Source organism: Pochonia chlamydosporia, chromosome 7 (genome assembly GCF_001653235.2).
Source record: "Pochonia chlamydosporia 170 chromosome 7, whole genome shotgun sequence".
NCBI classification, from domain to species: domain Eukaryota; kingdom Fungi; phylum Ascomycota; class Sordariomycetes; order Hypocreales; family Clavicipitaceae; genus Pochonia; species Pochonia chlamydosporia.
Window position 1 is genome coordinate 398,189 of NC_035796.1, and position 21,090 is coordinate 419,278.

At 48.7% G+C, this 21,090-nt stretch overlaps 8 protein-coding genes across 8 annotated transcripts; 4 read left to right on the top strand and 4 right to left on the bottom strand.

Annotated features, from left to right (window-relative positions):
- Window positions 1-1,483: 1,483 nt before the first annotated feature.
- VFPPC_07006 (3-ketoacyl-CoA reductase) lies at window positions 1,484-2,457 on the top strand (the record flags this gene model as incomplete). The annotated part of the gene is made up of 2 exons (XM_018285941.1): window positions 1,484-2,094; window positions 2,142-2,457. The coding sequence occupies 2 exons, from the start codon at window positions 1,484-1,486 to the stop codon at window positions 2,455-2,457; spliced, it is 927 nt and encodes a 308-aa protein (XP_018140064.1).
- Window positions 2,458-3,329: 872 nt separating this feature from the next.
- VFPPC_14143 (hypothetical protein) lies at window positions 3,330-3,694 on the bottom strand (the record flags this gene model as incomplete). Its single annotated transcript, XM_018291913.1, has 2 exons — window positions 3,330-3,375; window positions 3,444-3,694. The coding sequence occupies 2 exons, from the start codon at window positions 3,692-3,694 to the stop codon at window positions 3,330-3,332; spliced, it is 297 nt and encodes a 98-aa protein (XP_018140063.1).
- A 447-nt stretch (window positions 3,695-4,141) lies between these two features.
- Window positions 4,142-8,290, bottom strand: VFPPC_14144 (beta/Gamma crystallin domain-containing protein; the record flags this gene model as incomplete). Its single annotated transcript, XM_018291914.1, has 5 exons — window positions 4,142-5,212; window positions 7,715-7,793; window positions 7,846-7,902; window positions 7,960-8,042; window positions 8,216-8,290. 5 exons carry the CDS (start codon window positions 8,288-8,290, stop codon window positions 4,142-4,144), a joined length of 1,365 nt encoding a protein of 454 aa, XP_018140062.1.
- A 1,182-nt stretch (window positions 8,291-9,472) lies between these two features.
- VFPPC_07007 (fungal specific transcription factor) lies at window positions 9,473-11,548 on the bottom strand (the record flags this gene model as incomplete). Its single annotated transcript, XM_018285942.1, has 1 exon — window positions 9,473-11,548. The coding sequence occupies one exon, from the start codon at window positions 11,546-11,548 to the stop codon at window positions 9,473-9,475; it is 2,076 nt and encodes a 691-aa protein (XP_018140061.1).
- Window positions 11,549-11,959: 411 nt separating this feature from the next.
- VFPPC_16646 (hypothetical protein) lies at window positions 11,960-13,194 on the bottom strand (the record flags this gene model as incomplete). The annotated part of the gene is made up of 3 exons (XM_018294399.1): window positions 11,960-12,003; window positions 12,069-12,263; window positions 13,041-13,194. The coding sequence occupies 3 exons, from the start codon at window positions 13,192-13,194 to the stop codon at window positions 11,960-11,962; spliced, it is 393 nt and encodes a 130-aa protein (XP_018140060.1).
- A 623-nt stretch (window positions 13,195-13,817) lies between these two features.
- VFPPC_07008 (hypothetical protein) lies at window positions 13,818-14,752 on the top strand (the record flags this gene model as incomplete). Its single annotated transcript, XM_018285943.2, has 2 exons — window positions 13,818-14,219; window positions 14,300-14,752. The coding sequence occupies 2 exons, from the start codon at window positions 13,818-13,820 to the stop codon at window positions 14,750-14,752; spliced, it is 855 nt and encodes a 284-aa protein (XP_018140059.2).
- Window positions 14,753-17,096: 2,344 nt separating this feature from the next.
- On the top strand, window positions 17,097-19,060 carry VFPPC_07009 (MFS peptide transporter Ptr2; the record flags this gene model as incomplete). Its single annotated transcript, XM_018285944.1, has 2 exons — window positions 17,097-17,128; window positions 17,287-19,060. 2 exons carry the CDS (start codon window positions 17,097-17,099, stop codon window positions 19,058-19,060), a joined length of 1,806 nt encoding a protein of 601 aa, XP_018140058.1.
- Window positions 19,061-20,075: 1,015 nt separating this feature from the next.
- VFPPC_07010 (adenosine deaminase protein) lies at window positions 20,076-20,867 on the top strand (the record flags this gene model as incomplete). The annotated part of the gene is made up of 2 exons (XM_018285945.1): window positions 20,076-20,486; window positions 20,532-20,867. The coding sequence occupies 2 exons, from the start codon at window positions 20,076-20,078 to the stop codon at window positions 20,865-20,867; spliced, it is 747 nt and encodes a 248-aa protein (XP_018140057.1).
- Window positions 20,868-21,090: the final 223 nt, after the last annotated feature.

Sequence of the window (21,090 nt, forward strand, 5' to 3'; positions counted from 1 at the left end):
TGCGCAGGATCCCATAGAGATGTCAATGCATTTAAAAGATCAAGAACGAGGAACAGTCTTGAAACGCGGATTTGAGCGTGTCGGTTGTAATTGAAGTTCTCAATTGAGACAACGCTTCGCAGCCACTGCCATCTCACCGCAAAACAGCGAGAACCCGCACCAATTTATACCAGGTTAGTTAATATTCAATGCTATTATAGACCATACAGTATGCCAAAAGTTTGTTAGATTGGTAGGAATATGGTAACAAAGGTAAAGCGGCCCAAATTCGTACTGTGGCGTAGCTGCATGGACAGACTGGATGGTCACAACTTGCAAGAGTTTCCCCGCCCGCACAAAATGGAAGGGAAAAGGAAGACCGAAACAGAATGACTAATCTTTTACTGAATAAAACAATACTTCATCAATTACTCCTATCGTGACCTGAGTGACAATTCGTCTATCCAACACTCTGGTGCATAGATTCACTTGACTCCTTGACACCAATCTAACATCCGTCGCCAGATCTCCCATTCAATGTTCCCCAAGCACAGCTGGGGACTGGAAAAAGCAAATATTCACATGTCTGGCGGTGTGTAACAACCAGTCATATATCAGGCACTTCCCTCGTGGTTTACCTGAAGCTATTTGGTTTCCCCAGCCCGTTGTTTTGCCCTCAAAACCTAAACTGCCAATGAACCTCGTGTGTCCTCAGTTGGTGCCCATACAGTCTAGTGATGTCAATGGCGGAAGGCTGCCAAATACCAACTAACACATCAATGAAAGGTCCGGGGATCCGCACCAGCCAGCTCATAGCGAGTGCGTCTGGTCTTATTTTCAAGCAGTGTCAAGTCCTCGGGATCAATATCAGCTCTAACGTGACTTGGATACATGCTGCCATGTACAATATTCACAGCAGTCAATAATTTTCAATACATTTTGGTACATGTACGTAAATATCAGACCTCCCGTGGCCAAAATTGGCTGTGTTATGTTGCTCGTTGCTCAATTCAAGTCATTGCGCAAGAAAAGGTGGCTAGCCTGCCGCAGGTCTCTACAAGTATCCCAAATCGGGGCATCGGATTTTGTCAATACTTTCCGTATACTCTATACATTTACACTTTGGAGAAATCACAAGGATCTAGATGTCTGGTTTAGTATCGCCCAAGTCTTCAATAACATTCTGGCGCTAGAGGAAAGACTAGCGCAATCTGAGCCAACATAACACTGCTGCATTATCGAACCACATGCACGGACAACTTCATTTTTTTGGCTCTTCTGTCAAATTGTTCATGAGAGTTAACAGTGCCACGATCGAGATTTAAAGGCTGGGTAGTATTAGGCTTATTTGTGGCACTTCTATTTATTCTTCTCTGTAGGATAAAATTACTTAGGCTGAATGAATCACATGACTGTCAGACACAAAAATGAAGAAATCGATCATCTCACTTCTCACAACTGAGCCTCACTTCCGCGGCAATTTCACTAAATCCTACACAAAGAGATGGGGAACTTATTTCTATATGTTTTGGCAGCCATTGGCGCCGGAACAATTGCAATCGCCACCAACGCAGCCGTCAAATTCATTTCCCTTCATTTTCTCCCACCATCTCAGCCGTTGCAAAAGTACAAACGTACGGGCAATCAACCTACCTACGCACTCATCACGGGGGCCAGCGCCGGCATCGGCTTCGGTATTGCGAAGGAACTCGTGAAAAATGGATTCGGGGTTATATTACTAGGCCATTTGCCAGACGAACTGAATGCCGCGAAAGCAACCCTAGAGGCCGCTACGCCAGGTGCGCGTGTCCGTATCATCGTCATGAATGCCATCACCGCCACACCGACCGAAATAGAAAGCATGGTGGATTCACTCAAGGACATCAACGTGTCGATATTGGTGAACAATGTGGGAGGAAGTCCTGTTGCCCGGCCGCCATTCAGACAATTGGGTACTTATTCTGCTGCTGATGTTGATGCTGTCATCAACCAGAATGCGCGATTCATGGCGCGTCTTACAGCGGCTATGCTACCTCTTTTATACAAGGCGTCTCACCGGTCGCTCATACTCAACATGTCGAGTCAGGGTATGGCTGGCGTGCCCTACATCGTCATGTACGGCGCTACGAAGGCGTTTAATTACGGATTTAGCATTGGCTTAGCCCGGAGCTTGAGGATACCCCGGACACGAACCACGTGGACTGTTTGGCCATCATTCCCGGTGATGTACTTTCTCAGGGAAACTCTAAAGGTGTGACGGAAGCGGCTCCAAAGGCGGATCATTTTGGGAAGCGGATTGTCTACTGTGTTGATGCGGCATTAAAGCAGAAGTTGAGGGCGGTTTGCCCGTACTGGCGGCATGATTTAGAGTGGAGGTTAATGAGCTGGGTTCCCGAAGATGTGTTGAGAAGTGAGGTGGTCAAGGTTATAGGCATGAAGAGGGATGCATGGAATGCATATTACGAGAAGACAGAGTGAAACACACGTTACTTGGTGGAATAATAAGAAGGAAGTGCCGATTCCTTACTTGCTACAGATGGGATATGGGTCTGGGCTCATACCATGGTGTTCCCATTCACATATAATCACGCTCGTGCTGTATCCTTTTATCCATTTTATTCCTAGCCCATGTCGAGACTGAGTTCCAAGGTGCTCCATCTACTCACCTGGCTGTCTTGACAGATAAATCATCCAACCTCCCCACATTCTCCCATAAGCCAACTCGCAGCATTCAAGCTGACCGAGTTGCCAGCGTCAGGTGAGCTTCTTAGGGCCCCGAGTCCTTCGATCGACAGGAGCGTAATCGTACAGGGCGCATTGCCCAAAGAAAGTAACAGCGACAGATCGATATAATTAGACCTAATCTATATCGTCAATTGTTGACAAAAGCCGGACCTGCAGCGTACGTGTTACAAGCGATAGGTTCTTCCTGTTCAGGCAATTGGCCGATTGAGTTTTGAAGTTTTGCTCTCTGAAGCTTTGCTTGGTGTAAATGATGCCTCAGATCCCGCTAGCTACCATCTATAAAGGACCAGGATCCAGCAGAAAGCACGCATAATCCTTGTATTGCCTGTGTGCCTGTGGCACAGATACCGGTGGCCGCGAGAGACTCTAGATTGGATAAATGCAGCCTGATCATGGCAATGAATCCAGCCATCTGGTAATAATAAGCTCAGCATGATTAAGCTGCGCGGGCAATGAATCTCGCTCGTGATCTCTTCCGAATCTCCCACACGGCTTTTTCGCCGATTTATAGGAATTCCTTCCACCTCTTTTTTGCTTAGTCTTTCGGTTTCCAGAGAGTATGAATATTGAAGGAACAATTTGAAAAGAACCACGGCGATTATACTTCAGGTATCGCTTTTGACCTTTCCAGTTATTGCCCATTTGTATACCCTTGGTACCTTATGTTAGATCCTTTGCCGGAGCCGAAACATCGGCAAGTAACTAGAGGGGATACTTACACTCTTTCCTTGCCACTTCTGACCCATTGGGGATTGCATTTCCCCTTCCGACCAGGGGACGACCCTCCAATACCGCACAAGGACACAGAAGGACTTTCAGGAGGAGTACCGGGGTGTGATCCGGATGGGTCTGGGCCGCCAGCCCCAGGGTCTACGATAACCTCAGCAGGCTCTGGGTCTGTGTTAGGCGGGCCGAGTGGCAGCTGTGCCTCTGTCCTGTTTTGTTCATTGTTGTGGGTGAAATCAAGCATGGTGATATGCATGTGGACTGGGTTATTGAGCCTGCTCAGAGGATTCTGCAAGCGTTGGTTTGCGCTCCTTGCCTGAGCCAACCTGTAGTTGGCAACTTGCACTTTCACCTGCCAGTGTTGGAGTTTGGCCCGCAAACATCGATTCCGTCGTCGTGTAGCCCTTAAAAGAATATGCGATGCCCTGGCCCGTTGGTACATCAATGTCGTGGATCTTAACTGAACCCTTAGCCCCTTGCGCTGACATCTCAGAGACATGATCTCAGTCGACTGTGATGTCAACTGATCCTTCAGTTCGACCAATTCGTGGTGTTTTCCCTCCAGTTGACATTGGAGAGAATCATTCTCTGTCGAATGTGATGTCAACTGGTTCTTCAGTACGTCGAATATCCGGCCTTGTTCCTCCAGCTGAGATTGAAGAGACTCATTTTCTGCGGACTTGTTCTTCAATTAGGTTTTCAGGCTGTCCATTTTGCGGTCTTTCTCTTCCAGTTGAGATTGAAGAGACTCATTCTCTGTCGACTCGATCTTTAACTGGGAGTTCAGCCCGTCTACTATGTGGTCTTTCTCCTCCAGCTGAGATTGAAGAGACTTAATCTCTGTAAATTGGTCTTGCATCTTGCTCAATGAGAGGTCGCTTTCCTTCTTCTGAGCTTCAAGAGACTCAACCAATTTCGACTTTGATGCCGATTCCGCCCCAAGCTCACGGATCTTTGCATCCCTTTCGCGGACCATTTTTCCAGCATCCTCTAATCTTTGATCCATGTCGCTGTTTCGGTACAACGCATCCAGATGAAACTCCCAAGCAGTCTTACACTCTTCCTTCATCTGCCGTAGCTCTTCCTTGTATGTATCTTCCTTTCGCTCTAACTCCACCTCGTGTTCTTTGACCTTTTCCTGTAGCTCTGTCTTCGATACTTGGAACTTCTCGTGAAATTCCTTCTCGCATGCTTCAATCTTGTCCTGTAATCTCTTTTCGCATTCCTCGACCTTCTCTTGCAACACTTGCTGGAACTTTGAAGTAACTTCAACTTGGTGCTCCCTCTCTCCTCCAGTAGGTATGTCCGAAGTCAGAGGTCTATTTGCGGCATCATTTCTAGTTACAATCGCCCTTTTAGCGCTGAGATCCCTACTCGAGGCATGTTTGTCTGACCCAGCGGACAAGGAGGTTGTGGGAATTGCAGTTGGATCAGAGGGGGAAACTGAAGAATCTGACGACTGCGATGGGGACAAGGATCGAGAACGTGGAAAATAAGATGGGCTTGAGCTGTCCGTCCAACCCCCAGTATCATTCCGGCCAGCTTCCCTATCAGCCACGACGTCGTTGGGGTATGCATTGTACGGTTCGTTCTTTTTGTCTTTACCCAGTAAGTTCTGGGCCGTGAGGCGATTGTTGTGTTGAGATTGGTTTTGAACTTGAGGACGTTCCTGTTTCTCCTGACTCCATGTCCCTCCTGTAGAACTTGCTTGACCCTCTTTGCGTTTCTTGACCGTTGACTTGCTTGGCGAGTATTTGGCTGCCTGCCGATTTGTTGAGTGTGTTTCTGGTCTGACATTCTTTGTTTCTTTGTTTCATTGTTTGAAAGAGTTGCATGTGGTTTGTTGCCGTGAACCGTAGACGGCGACATGTATGATCGTGGGGAGGCCAATGTAGGACGAGACGGACCAGGAATTCTGCTCGGCCCTTTGTTCGTCATTTCGGCTCGCTGCTTGTACAATGTAGAATACATTAGACAAAATGATAAAAGAAATGCCAAATGGGAGTGTGTCGTCTCAAAAACTTGAAGCGAAGTTGATGATGCGGCTATAGTTCACAATTTTGCTTCTGGACATGGAAGCAAAAATTTGCCGCTTGTCACGTCTAAATGCCTTCTCTACTTCTGTTTGCGTCTCCCCACTACTACAACCTCCCTTTAATACGTCATAATGGATGATACAGACCAAATGTTGTATCGAAAGAGCCTCAAACCTCGGTTGGAAACGGTTATTCGAGGCCAGAGTAGACTGGTAGGTCACAATGGCCGGCGGCTGCAGCGTAGACGCAGTGACTCCTCGTGATACACACAGATTGGTTGGTAATGAAGAATTCTTGCATCTACCGAGACATGATGGCTGCTTACTGCAGCCTAGACGTGAAGATTTCTCTGTGTGGCAAACGTAGATTGGCTGGTGTCGAGGATATCGTGCAGAAACCCCAGACATGATGATGAGTCGTGAAGAGTCTTTTGTACGTAACACATATGAATGGGTTGACGTCAAGGAGGCTCTGACGAAGTTTTGCGAATTACGTACTGTTGTCTGCGACTCCGAGTTTGATCTGATTCGTAAAGGAGGAAATGGGGAGCCCAGATGGGTAGTATCCATGGACACTATTCTACTGAGCTGGTTATGTACAAGACTACCTATAGTTTGGACACTCTCATTATTGTTTCATCATGACGAGCAAGGAGATCCGGGATCAGATGTGTCTTTTGGTCCATTGGTATATGTTGTCGTTTGGCCTCCTACAAGTTGTCGGCGCAATGGCGGAAACTTCATGTCATCAGGATGAGTAACAGGGTACCGACGGACCAACATGTCCAATATCCATGCACCCCCAGCGGTTTACACGCCAATTTTAGCTCCCGCTTAGCTCCCGCATGCTCCCGTGCCCACAGGCAAGACCAGTCAGGGATTGGACTGTGTAAGTGACATCTCGACTAACATCTGCAAACCCTTGCCAGGAATCCACCAATACAAGTCATGATATAAGTGAGGCGATATGCACCCACCATCTCGATGGTTTCCCCAGGCCACTTGGCACACGTTGATGGTGATTCTCGAGGCCACCTGCAATTTCTGTTGTGAGTCGTACTTATGTATGCCACCCTCATCGCCAAGCCCACCATCAGCTCAAGCACTTCTGGTCGTTTCACAAGACGCCCAGTCTTCGTCATGTGTGGAATGAGCCCTCAGCCTCACTCTCGCCCTCGCGCTCCACGCGATTCAAATCAAGTCTCGCACTGTCAAATCTTAGGCTTTCTTGAGGGCCAACCCTACACAAGAAAACCAAGCCTTCTTTAGCCTGCCGCTGCACGATCTTTAGGTTGCATCTGTGGCAATCTGGGGTTAGTCGCGGCCACCACGGGTCCATATGAGCCGGCTTACTTATCTAGGTATTACCAGCCCAGCGGGCAGAGCATGGACAACTTTGTAGAGTCACGATAACGTTGCATTTCAACATGCTGGCAAAGTGTCCGGGCTCGTGTACGCAACAGCGACTTGCCGTGAACACACAAAGCGTCATAGTGCCACACATCTCGGGGCTCACTACTAACCATACAACATCATCTATTCAGAAACCCGTGCTTTCCTCCGAACAATGAATCACATCTAGCTCAGAGACATCTATGGACAATGCCCCCCAAAGGCGGACACGAATGCTAGTTGAAACCCCGGCTCGGCCCATGTTAAGGCACATTATAGCCCTTGCTTGTGTAAGTTCTACCACAGTTCTGGAATGCGTGTCACCCGAAAACACAGTAAATTATATCGCCACTATCCTAATAATTAGGTGGAAATGTTAAATCCATGTTTGCTCCTAATTGGAGTTATAAATTTACTCTCAGCTAATATTCCCCTTGACGTATTGATCATGCTCATGCTGTATTCTGTCATCCTACATACACCGCGATTGACCTTCTGACATCGACACCGACACACCTTTGATCTGCGTCGGTCATTCTGCGTCTCTTTGCTGAGTGCCGAGCGCAAAAAGCATACACACAAAGACACGAACAATTGGGGTCCCAGAACTTGTAGATTGTAGCGGATTTATTACTCATTGAGGGGGAAAGGCACCCAGTTTCATCTGTGAAGTAGTTTATGCGCAGATTATATAAGCTGGGCGAAGACATCTTCACTTCTCTTTCTATATGAAGAACCTGATCTCAATCATCCGTACTCAAATCGGTGCTACCTTGACACACATCCATCCAGGCACGAAAAGAACTACTGTTCAGCATCTACATCAATACACCTGACCGCCTTGACTAATGGATCTTCCAGGTCCTCCACATCATTGTATAGAGCCAACTTCTTCGCCCCCTGGCATCCAGGCTCGCTAGAGGGCAGGTTAGCTTTCCAGACCACCAGCCTTGGGCTGAACAACATACTAGTAAAGCGTGTACTCCTGAAAGAGGGTGACTTTTATGGAGTGGATATTATTAGTCCTAGTTTATTTCGTCAGTTTACACACAAGCCGAGTCCTTGATGCGCATGGCACGTACAAGGGTTTTCTGAGCCTAATGCAATTGGACGATCGGATTCCCAAGCTTTTGCCCTTGAAGTTTTCCTCAGGGTAGATAATGCACTAGGTCGTGTAAGTAGAATAAATAGTACCAGAATATATACATACTCTTGTATTGTCGTCCTCCGCTGTGGCAGACACGGCGGCGATTATGAGAAATAGTAGATTGTAGAGTTACATGTTGATTGTAAATTTATTTTTCTTTATGGCTAGCTGGAGCGTCAACGAAAACAAACAGTTGAGGTAGGAAATATTTGAGAAGCGGCAATGTTCCATTTTATACCCTCTACATGTGATAGTGTGCGCGACATGCCGCGCAAATCTACGCCTTTCTCGGTCTGTACCGCAGCCGTGTCTCAAGCCTCAGTGACGAGACCCTCCAATCCATTTCCCAATGGTCTCGACCTTCAAGTTTTGTGGATTTGTGTCACCAGATGTTTTCACGTCCGGCTTGTGATATGCACCATCAAGGAGCATTCTTGAACATGTCTCAACACTTGCTTTGATCTTCACTGGAAATGGCAACGAGCGTGGACGCGTCTACGAAGCCTCAGCCAGTTTCTTGTTGTTGCAACTCGGATTGCTTGAACACAAACCCGATGGCGTTGATACACACTTTGCCTGGCCACTTCGGGGAGGAGCTGCAGCTAATAAAAGCATCTAATCTTCAAGGTGATCACAGTTCACAAGGTAAGCGTGACTGTGTTCAGGGCCTACAGCACCTTCTTTGTATGGGTTCACCTGCAGAGATTGACCCGGTGAGACTTTTTTGAACGGGATGTGTATTTGAACAACGGTTTGTGAAATGAGACTCCTCGAGAACAGTGATGTCTATACCTCGGCTGTTTCCTCTTAACAGACATCCACACAAACAGCACGACGCATCGAGCCGCCGAATTAGTGTCCTCGGAGGGGGTCAAACTCAACTTCCTTTCTTTTTCCTTCAGTACTGTGCCCCAGAAATTGAGAGGGCAGAATCCGAGTTGAACTTCGCTGAGGCTTTCGCAGATTCAGACAGCACTGACAAATAAGTGAAGAATTGAGCCTGAGTTAAAGCGCTTCATCTTGTAGGACGTCACAGTAAAAACATCTGTTCGGACCGAGCAACGCCCAGAAACAGCTGCCAGATTTTCCACGGAAACAACTCCTCAAACCTCCATCTTTTAAAGAATCCTTACTCCCCGCCAATCAATTGCATTAGCGGGGTGGTTAATTTGGCCATTGTGTGCGGTAGCAGTGTCCCTGTTAGCGCCAGTCTCGGCGCGAATATATGCTCGCAACGTCTTGCAAGATATTAGCCGAGATAATCGCATTGCATATGCCACTGAGGCCAAGAGTATGGTGGATCAAGAGCGAGGATTAGAGGACTGGTAAGTTGGATGTCAGATTCATGAAGACCAAGGCAATGCCAACAATCCAGGTTGCACTTGTGTCAGCTATCATAACCGTTGACCCAGTTCGGGGCGTTCTCACACACCGAGGTCGTCTGCCACTCAATAAAGATTCGTGTCGCCATAGAATTGGTCCCAGAACATCCAATCTGACGGGCGGGCAACGGTGTTGTTATTCAAGTCCCAAGCTGGGCCTTCCACATTCCCGAAGAGACTCTCAAATGTCGAAAGGTCTTCGACTTCTTCCTTGCTGCTGTCCACGTCACTTGTGGTGTCTTTCTGTCTCCGTGCCTTTCGTTTAGGCTGACTGCGAAGACGTGATATAAAGGGAGGTTCAGGGGCATCTTGTCTGGGCGGGCTAACATGCCATGCCTTCAGTGTGACATCGCAAATCATGGCATATAGAGCTCGCTTCTTCCCCAGAACATCCTCATGATTTGAATAGACTTCCTTAACCATATCCCATGCGCGATCTAGTTCTTCACATTTATAGAACCCAGCTTTTGTGAAGCTAAATAAAATGCAAAGAAGCGCATCCCAAAGGAAAAAATTCTTCACTTGCCATTGGAACTTCTTTAGAGACGCGTTACGATAAATGGTACTGTCTGTCTCCAGAATCTTTTGCGCGAGAGCACAGAGCTCTCGTCGCTCCTGGTCGTTCACCGTCTGTTCCATCAATGGAGTCATCCGATTACGTAGCCGCACGACATTCGCAGCTGACCGTACGACCCCGATGGTCAAAACGTGCAATGGGTTCAAGATGTCGCAGTACCGGAGATATTTCGCCTCTATTGACCCTTCAACGTCGTCTATTAATTTTTCGATCTCGTCCGAGTTCTTAAATGATACGGAGGCCCCCTTCAATTTGACTCCTGTCTTAGCATAAAAGTTAGACAACTCTATCCTTGCCAAACTGAACATCATTTCCGTGGCACCCTTCTGCTCTTCTGGTTGCTCTTCCATGCCCGGATAGATTTGGTCATCGTTAATGTTTAGAGGTTTCTTGGTGTCCCAACTCTCGGGTGCTATTGAGATTCCGGTTCCTGAAACCTGACCAGCGTATGTGTCAAGAGGAAGCAGTTGCCAAAACAGTCGACGACGCATCTGGATCTCAAAAGGTGGCAAGCCGAGGTTTTCTCCATCACGATGTAAACCCATTCGCTGGGCTAATCTGGTTGCAATGCCTGTCAAACTCCAGAATGTATGTGGATCGAGTTGACTCCGTGCCGCGACAAGAAATAGAACATAAGCCTGGAGCACACGCAACGAGGTAGTTTTCAGCCACGAAGCATTGACTAGTGCTTGAAGAAAGGCGCCACGGTACTTTGCTATCAAGACATCCTTTTGCACATTGAATGCGCGTAAACAGTCTGCCTCGGGCATGGCAAAAACAGAAAAGTAGTATATACTGAAAAGTAGACAGTCGTCTTCTTTAGAAGCCGATGACGGCGTTCGAGAGACCCTCTCAATCATTTTTGCTGTAGTAGGAATGTGAAGTACTTTGCAGAGGGCTTCCACATTTTGAATGTAGGTATCCCAAAGAGTGACGGCATCATCTGGCGAAGGATGTGAATCCGCCAAGCGTTGCTGCGATCCAAACATGGCGAGTTGGACAGTCTCCCCAGCAAGAAAGCCTAAAGATCCCGTCGTGCTCTGCGGCTCTTCCGGAGTACCATATTCGGTGTCACCATACTCGGAAGATGAATCCGACAGTTCACATAGGTCACCGTCTCCAGCTGGGAGAAGAAGAACACTGTCAATATATCGAGATCCTCCATTTGTTGAAACAAGTTTACCGGCTTTGGCTGGACCGGATTGCTCGGGCAGAATTGATATCGGGTCTGCCGCTTGCTCCTTCATTCGTGAGTCCTTACTTAGAGAAGGCGGCTCTGCCGCGGCTGGTAAGAGACCATTAGCCTCCAAGATGCGCTCATATCGAGCGAGCCGTTTGCTAATATCTTCAACCTGAACTCTCTTCCGCTTACGTGGCTGGGGCGCTTGAAACATGCACTCAAGCTTGCCTTTTCGGCAACTAGAACAGACTGGGAGAGTTCTATCACACTTGATCTTTTTCCGCACGCACGACTGGCAGTTGAATCCCATGACTGCAGAGGAACTGGTGTCGGCCGCGGATGGAGTGTTGCCCGGCGCCGGTGCAATAGCTACATGTTGTGTCATTGCACCGATGCTTGTATCATGCTTTCTTCCTGGCTGCATCATCGAAAAGTGGTGAGCTCGGGACGAGCGTGGTCAATCGCACGAGAAGCTGGACTCCTCGAGACTGGGCTGCCGAACAATCTTTGTAGTGAGATCCCGTCAACTGCCCTTGGCGGAACGCCTGACACGGATCGAAGCGATTGTCGACATTCGTATAGGCATAAATAAACCGCTCTCTGTTCTCGTTTTCTCACATCTGGTGCTTACATTGAGCCTTGGTTTTGGAGAGCCAGTGAAAAGGCAACGTCAATTCGTGGTTGGCATCAGAACAGGATGAGTCAGCTTTTGGCTTGACTTTTCCTGGGAGGCGTGAACGCGTGGGAGCGACCATCGACACGGGTGCTCCTGCCACGAACAAGCAATTGATCACAGTCAGAGCATAATGCAGCCAGCAATGCCAAAGGGATAACCACTACCTAGGTACGTAAACAGCAAGAGGTCAGCGGCGCAGATGCGAGAATTTAAACATCTCAAGTGATGCATGTTCTGCGACTCGGACAGGAGAACCTCTTCACAGGGCATGCCCGGATCATAACATGAGCCATGATGGCAGACCGAGCAGTCAAACTAGCAATCGCCAACTCTTCAGATAGAACTATATTCCCTAGAGACATGATTTGCCTGTCGAGTACTTGGTGCTCCGATCCGACTCGTTCGCTAGGAGTAGGTTGGGTTGCTCACACAATAACCTTATTTTACGATGTGTCCCCAGGTATGAACGACCAGGGGACCGATGCATCTTGACCCAGTATTCCCATTATACCTCAACTAATGATTAATAGGTTTCAGTTGACTTTGGTGAGTTTTACAATTGTTGACTTGTACGTAAATGACGACAAAGTTGAGTCTATGATGTACCTACCCTACAACAAAACGACTTGTATCCAGTTTTCTGCCGAGATGTAATTGATATGAGTTTGCATGCAAGGTAAGTTTTCTGAAGTGATGAAAAAAACTACATGCGGCGAAGTTTCTAATAGTATTTGCCCTGGTATAACAAAGAACAAGAAAACCGCTCTCACTTGGAGATACAAGACCATACTAGAACTCAATAAATCTGAAGCAAAAGCAAGAACGTGGGAAGTACGTCACAAAGAAAGTTTGAAAGGAATGTATTACTGCACAGCTGTAGAGAAATGCAGTAACCCAGCTTTCATTGCGGCATCTTGGCCACTCAGTTTGGCTCTCTTCCAGAAACTACGGGAGAAGAGCTTCAACTCACACACCATCAAAAGTCAGCACTCAACTTACAGCACAGCTTACAACCACAAGTTCAGCATAACCACAACCGTTTCAGGAACCGAGTTTACAAAACTGACGAAAAAGTCCCAATCCACAATAACTGACTCAACCCCCAACCAATATTATGCCCATCTCATTCAAACGTCAATAATTCCGGCTGAACGGCACAGCATCAAGTATCAAATCCCACAAGTCTAAGCAAGATCAAGGCGTACCCCAGACGTCAAAGCTTCTCCATACAACGCCTCACCTGTCGGAAGGAGACCGTTCCGCACACAAAATCGTAAATGTAAAGTAAACGCAGAAGTAGGGGGGTGCGCGATTCCCAGCCCATCATTGGCCACCTTGTTTGAAGGTAAAGCCATGGAGAGCCGAGCAAACCCGCTTCCCCAGCATTATCACGTAGTGTTACGAAATCTCTCCGTTGTAGAGTTTGGTAGAGTCTGGGGAACATGGGATGGGGAATGAATGCAGTTGGATCTGTTTGAGGTCCAAGATTCTGGGATATGTTGTGGGGGAGACGTTGCTATACGTGGTGGAGGTTATATCTGAGCCTCTGATGCACAGTCTTTATGTCAGACAAGCAGATTTCATGATACAACATGCGGCGGTGTCTGCAGACAAATTTGGTTACGCGGCTGGCATAAATTTCGGCCGCCGGAACAGAGCCCTTGGCTTGTATCTCGCGTGAACCTCTCTAATGTCCGACATATCTCCATTACTTCCAGAGGTGTTGTATCAGTTTCAAAATGGTGGCGTATTTGTTCAATAGCGCCTAATTAGGTAATTGTTTGAGGAGCCCTGGCTCTTGCACAATTCATGTTCGACTGAACCCGTTTCCTCTTCAACATTGTCTTGGCAGCTGTCTTACATCTGAATTGTCGAAAATGCCGCTTTCGGAATACTCAGTGCCTCACCATAAACCCAAAAGAAGCATTTCATAATATATATCAGGTAATATATCACCACAATTATACGAGGACTTAAAATGAGATTCCTCAATGCCCACTTCACGGTCGATGGAACAATATCGAGGTGGGACGGTGAAGCCGATGAGAAGCGACGTTGCGCGGAACTGTGGACTAAAAATACGGGCCAGCATGGGCGCTGGTTCCCGCTGGTGGAGGCGAGCCAGGCTTTGGCAGGGGCCACTGTCGGCGCACTAGTCCGTGTTGGGCACCTCCTGCTCGACGCTCCGTGTCCAAGTTACCGTCAGATCCGAGAGTCACGTGATAATCGGCCAACTGAGCAGCTTGATTCTGCTTTTCGATTTGTCTGGTCACCACTTTTGCCCTGGCAAGCGGCCACCAGAGTCGCTGCGACAAGTCAGAGTTGCTTTGAAATGACGGCGCTAGCAAGTCTCGGACCCGTGGGACCTTTTGACGGGATCGCCTTGTTTGAGTAACCAGTACGTGATAGAATCGATCAGTGGTCCATGTCACTCATTGCTCACTGTCCCGTGCCGTCGAGCCCATGGCTGACCATGCGTGGATACCTATACGATGTCGCATAAGGCTGGATTTGTTTCCTGACACTTGCAGTGTCGGTCAGTCGAATTTGTGCTGCAGACTGTGCCGTGCCGTGGCGATGGCGTTCAATACCCGACCTTGTCAGACTTCCGATCGTGAGCTACGGCATTGGCACAAACCGCCTGCCTCTCTGGGTGTGGCCAGACTCGGTTGCCGGGAATGTCTGCGCAGTGCTGGGAATAACCATCTGGTGGACTCTTCAGTTCCAGAGCAAGCTAAAGAAAATTCTTCATCGGAGGCGTCAACGCCTCCTTGGAGCAAAGACTCAGGGCAGACGCAGAATTGTCCTCCCATCTCTTCACTAACCCAGTGGGGGTCGCTGAGTGGCGTTCGATGTCAATGGGTCACTTCTTCTCAGGAGCCTCTTTGCCCTCCCTCCTTGCCCTCCCTCTAACCCTGGCAACAAACCGGCGTTTAAAAGAAGCATGGTTATGGTTGATAATATACTCACAACCGATTCTCTGCGTGTCCCCGCCAGTACGGCGTAATCTCAATTGGGTAATTAAATTGAAGTGGGTGGAGAGCTGCTACCACTGGTAAGTGAAGCTCACATCCGTCGGGACTGGTACCCATTGCTACGACCGAGGGATATATCGAATCCTCCACATTCTCTGGCCGTGTGTCATGTGGCGCGGTGACTTTCTGACGATGCAGCGTCGGATGTCATCCGGAAAGTGGGCAGAATTTCGAGTCAGCTCTGTGAAATCGCACCAACAGAATGGACTTGCTAGCATGAAGAGAGTGCTATTCATCCAACAGTTCCCAATTGTATAGCATGACATCTGAGAAGAAGAAGGATCTGGGACAGCTTTCGAGTCACAGCATTGCTGGCAAATGCAGATCAGCAGGTGCCTTTCCATGGCTTCTGGAAAGTGGTGTGGCTTCCAGCCCTTGCTTTTCAATCTTCCGCATTCAGGCCCCACGATTTGACCAGGATGCAAACTCGGTGCCGGCCGCCAGCGTCGCTCTCTGGTCGTAATTGGACAGTAGGTGCAGGGTGTGACCCAAATAGCAAAAGGTCCTTTGAAGCTGATGATAACCCTGCCGAATGGAAATTCCTCCTCAGTCCCTCTGTGCGTTGTGGTCAATTTGTGGCCGTGGACGATAAATTATCAGGACCAGATGGACACGGGAGGCTTCCTGTGACCCATTCAGGGTCGTTGCTATTACATATTCGATTCCCAGGAACTACTTCTCTACCTACCTCTGAAGGCTCGCCGTTGATGGTACCTGTGTGAATCAGTATTCCAATGTTATGTCCCCATGAGGCAATGATGGTGCTGTCTCGCCATCATGTACTGCCGGCGTTTGTGGTGACCTCGCGGAGTTGTGGGGTGTCGCCAAATCGGCCGCAACGCGCCAGATGTTGAGACACACCAGACCATACTTCGTACATTAGTCGCTTTCTTGTGGCGCCCTCTGGCAGAAATGTCCGTGATTCCGGCTCGATAACAGTTGCGCGGGGGGCATGACTTGCGAACCAGGCCTTGAAAAAAACCTTACTTTGCCACCATACGAGCGCGGCCACTGAGAATGGCCCCTGATAACGCCTCGAAATCTGGCAGGTCCCATAGTAGAATTTTTTCTCTTGTCGTGGTGTTTCTTATCTCTGTCTTGCCATTATCTATTTGTGGCCCTGAATGTCGTTGAAAACGCCCAGAAATGCCCAGACGGCTGCCGGCAATGGCTGGCTTGGGCTTGGCCCCCAGTAGCGTGGTAGAGACTTGGCAGACGTTGCACACAACCAGACTGCATGCAGGCAAGACAAGCTGGAGAGGATTGATTGACTGACTGTCTGACACATATGATAGCACTGGGGTCAGAGGCTGTCCTTCGATAGCACTAAAGTCTTGGCGAACATGTTTCGTCGGTGTTGTCTGTCTCGTGTTGGGATGACGATTCGGTCGGTTGTGCAGGTGTCTGGTCGCTCTTCCACCACGATCGCTCGTCGTCAGACTCGTCGCAGATTCCACCAGACCTCATCGAGCCAAAGAAGAGCAACGAGAAGGTAAGGGTTGCCTGCCCCTGTAATTCCCCAGTCTTGGTTGGCCATCGGTTGGCCTGCCCGGTTGGGCTTGGCCCTGCAGCCACCCGGCATCCCCATCGCCAAATCAATCACAAATTCCACTTCCAAACCATTTCCATCGCCTCCATCATCGCGTGGTGATAGACCCACTGATGAAGCCAACTGGGGCGGCCGAGACAAGACCCTTTGTAGCTGTTGCTGGTGCTGTTTCTGGTGACATGGAACCAGACAATTCTTGGTTCTGAAGACGGTGGCATCCTTCATTCGGCCCTGTTCTGCGCTGAATCTCCCACGCGCGCCCGACGTCCTTGGATCCACAGATAGGCAATCCCTTGAGTGAATTCGGACCATCAACAGGACGAGTTGCCCCGGGCTCTTTTGCCTCTCTCTCCACGGGGTTCTGGTTTGGGGCCACTTGGTCTTGTCTGATGATTGCTAAGTTTACTCATATCTATTATTCTGACTTGTTGACTCGTTGACTTGCCATCGCACACGCCCCCCGTAGTCAGTCGTACCTTCCTTCTTCGCCCCTCCCCCAAGTCTCCCCCAGAAACAGCTTGCCTCGGTCTGGTTCTGGGATTTGTGTTTAAATATCTCGCGTCTCCCTCACCCGTCCAACCGTCCTTTTGGATCTTTGTCTTGTTTTCCTCCTTTCCCGAGTGTAAGACGCTGCATAGGAACAAGGTGCTATCAGACGAAAGTAGCAGCAACCATGGCACAAAACCACGAGGACATGGCCGCCGAGTAAGTTTTTCACAAACACTCACGACAAGTTTGAAGCCAAACCACGGGACTGGTTTTCCAGACCTTTGGTTTTGAGCTTCTTCTCTCCCTTTGGGCAGCTTGTGGTTCAAGCGTAGGAGGATTTCAAGCTAACCGTGCTATTTTCTCTGAACAAATAGGCTCCACGAGGAGTTCAATGAGCGTGTCCCTAACCAGGGCACCGACATGGCTGGCGGCTACATTCAGAAGTCTTCTTTGGATGAGAAGCGCGACATCGCTGTCATGGACGCTGAGACTGGTCCTACTGCTGACGGCGAGGAGCCCAACGAGCATGAAAAGAAAACATTGCGTCGTGTCGGCGAAAACCTTCCAGCTTCTGCTTTCTTGATCGCCATTGTGGAGTTGACTGAGCGATTCACCTACTACGGAGCCCAGGGTCTTTTCCAGAACTACATTTCCAACGCCAAAGACGGCAGCGATGGCAGCGAGGGCTTGGGTATGGGTTCCCAGGCTGCCACTGGTCTCAACCTTTTCTTCCAGTGGTTCTGCTACGTAACTCCTATTCTCGGTGCCATCATCTCCGATCAGTACCTTGGAAAGTACAAAACCATCCTTATCTTCTGCGGCGTCTACTGGACTGGTCTTCTTATCCTCTGGGTCACCTCTCTCCCAGTTGCCATTGAGCATGGCGCTGGCATCGGCGGTTATGTCACGGCCCTGGTTGTCATTGGCTTCGGTACCGGTGGTATCAAGTCCAACATCGCTCCTCTGATTGCTGATCAGTACCAGCGACGAACCATGGCTATCAAGACTGAAGCTTCTGGCGAGCGTGTTATCATTGACCCTGCGATCACTTACCAGCGAATCTACATGATTTTCTACTGGTGCATCAACGTCGGTGCTCTCTCCTTGATGGCCACGCCTTTCATGGAGCTTTACAAGGGGTTCTGGACCGCTTTCCTTCTCTGCTTCTGCATGTTCAACGTCGGTATTGCTATCCTCATCCTTCGACGCAAGTCCTACGTTGTCCGTCCTCCTCAGGGCCAGGTCATTACCGACGCTTTCCGGGCTATTGGTATGATGATTACCACCCGTACTCTGGACGGCGCTAAGCCTTCATGGCGAGCCGAAAATGGCAAGACCGGCAAGGTCACTTGGGATGACCACTTTATTGATGAACTCAAGCGTGCTCTGAGGGCTTGCAAGGTCTTCGTTTTCTACCCCATTTTCTGGGTTTGCTACGGACAGTTCTCCAGCAACTTCGTCACCCAGGCCAGTCAGATGCAGGTCCACGGTATGCCCAACGACTTCATGCAGAACTTTGACCCTCTCTCGATTTTGATCTTCACTCCCATCTTGGAGAAGATTCTCTATCCCATTCTGCGCAAGCGTGGATATGAACTCCGCCCTATTGCCCGAATTACCATCGGTTTCTGGCTTGCTGCACTTTGCTTGGCCTACGCCGCCATTGTTCAGAAGCTGATTTACAGCGCCGGACCTTGCTATGACAGCCCTCGCAACTGCCCTGCTGGTATCGATGCTGATGGCAAGAAGCTTCCCAACAACGTTCACGTTGCTGTCCAGGTCCCCGCCTACGTCTTCATTGGTGTCTCTGAGATTTTCATCTCTGTCACCGGTCTTGAGTATGCCTACACCAAGGCTCCTCCCAGCATGAAGTCATTCGTCCAGTCCCTGTATCTCTTCACCAATGCTTTCGGCTCTGCCATCTCCGAGGGTCTCGTACCTGTTGCCAAGGACCCCAAGTACATCTGGATGTACACCGGTGTTGGTGTCTCTGCCTTCATTACTGGCTGCCTCTTCTGGTTCCTGTTCCACCACTACGATGCTCAGGAAGAGGCCATGTATGCCCTCGACCGCGACGTTCCTGTTCTGACTCTGCCTGGTCAGGAGAATGCTCAGACCCCCAAGGAGAAGGAGCTTGATACCAACTAGGACATGCCATGAGACGGAGAAAATGTACATAGATAGCTAGCCCTAATGAATTTATGTTTATGGGCCATGAAAATAACTTTGCTTGATGTGCACATGCGCGTGTATAGTTTGAAGTAATGCCGCAGTGATTGGTAGGTTACCAAATTTTTTGGTCTCGTCGTCGATCCTGGGAAAAGTCGTTATTTATCGATGCGAAAAGTATCAAAGTCTGTCGGATCAAACACGATGCATCATACATCGAACTGTGCAGCGAATAATTTGACGCACTTAGCCCAAGTGTCGTACATGAGGAGCAAATTTCCGCGCAACAATCAGTATGACGACCAGTGGAAGACAGTTGTTGAACTCAGTTGTACATACCTTGGCGACTGTCCAAGCCAATCATAAAATTCTGTGAGATTAAACAAAACGCTATTACACCAAAGACGCATATCCGGTATTGGCAAAGAAATCTGATTGCGATGTAGCTGATGACTTGGTTTGTTTTGTATGTGCCAGTTCAGGTTGCAACTGGCAGTCTGGTGCTGATGGAGAATTCTACACCAGTGTTCTAGGAGCATTTTGCAAGTCAGTTCTCAATCCGGAATGATCCTTGACGCATTGTTAAGTGGTTCGCTTGACAGTTGTCCTATTTTATGTCGTTAGATGTTCTGAATTTGCAGCGCCAAAGTAACAAGCTACCTCAATTCTTGGTGATAGAACGAGCTCAGCCAGCAAAGTTAAGTTCATCGTAGGATTCCAAAGAGCCTGATATGAAGATTATCTTATACTGTAGTCAACTAACCTACACTAACTGATCATTGAGACGATATTACACCTTCAAATGTCTAGCAAACAACACTAGCGCTCACCGTCAGCGTGGCTCAGCTCAGATCTACTGCAAGTAGCCCCTCAGAATACTATTCTTACCAAGATCGGCACGAGATGCTACTTCCAACCCATAACCACCAGTCTTATAAACCGTCATCCACCCAATACAGGAACCTCGGCGGCTCAATTCACCAACACTGCCAAAATGACCACCAAACCAACCATACTCCTCATCCACGGCGCATGGCACACCCTCGCCGCGTACGAACAACTCATCGCCATTTTCAAATCTCGCGGCTATCCGGTCGTAGCGCCAACACTCCCCTCCGGCGCGGACACCACACCCCCGAACCCTGTGGAAGCAGATATCTCACTCTTTTCGTCTACGGCGCAATCTCTCATCGATGAAGGGAAAGAAGTTATTGCTGTTGCGCACTCGTACGGCGGGACGATTGCCACGGAAGCACTCAGCGGGAAGGGGATTCGGGAACGCAAGGAGAGAGGATTGCCAGGAGGCGTCGGGATGATTGTGTTTATAGCGGCGTTTGTGTTGCAGGAGGGGAGGAGTCTGGAGATGAATGCTCCTATTGATATTGTGCCGTGGGCGGAATACAAGGTACGTTTTCTGAAGTTTACGTTACGGCTTGTACTGAGAGTGTAGGACGATTTGAAAGTGATAGCTCCGGGTTTCGATGCGGGACCAGTGTTTTATCCGGATCTTTCAAAGGAAGAGCAGCGGAAGTGGCTTTCTACACTGGTTAAGCATCCCAAGGAATGCTCTTTTCATTCTCCTAAGAAGACGGTATATGGGGAGGTTGATGTCGCGTTTGTGTATTGTCTTCAGGATCAAGCGTTTCCGCACTTTGCTCAACAGGCTATGGTGAATGCTATTAAGGAGACGGGCGTGACGTTTCGGGAAATTACACTGGATTCAGGGCATTTCCCAATGCTGAGTATGCCGGATGTTCTGGCTGACGAGATTATGGGGTTGATTTGATTGTAGATAGAGGAACTGGGCGTACATATCTAAATGTGGAATTTATTAAACGCCGTGATGCTCTATGCTCTATAGTATACCGAAATGTGTAAAGCACTTCTTTCCAGTTCATCCAATGGGTAGGCGAAATATAAAATATAAAGAGCGAAACGTTACGCGACAGCCACAGCTCTGTGCTTCTCTCCTGCTCGCTATAATCTACTGGTTCTGTTATTTTATCATC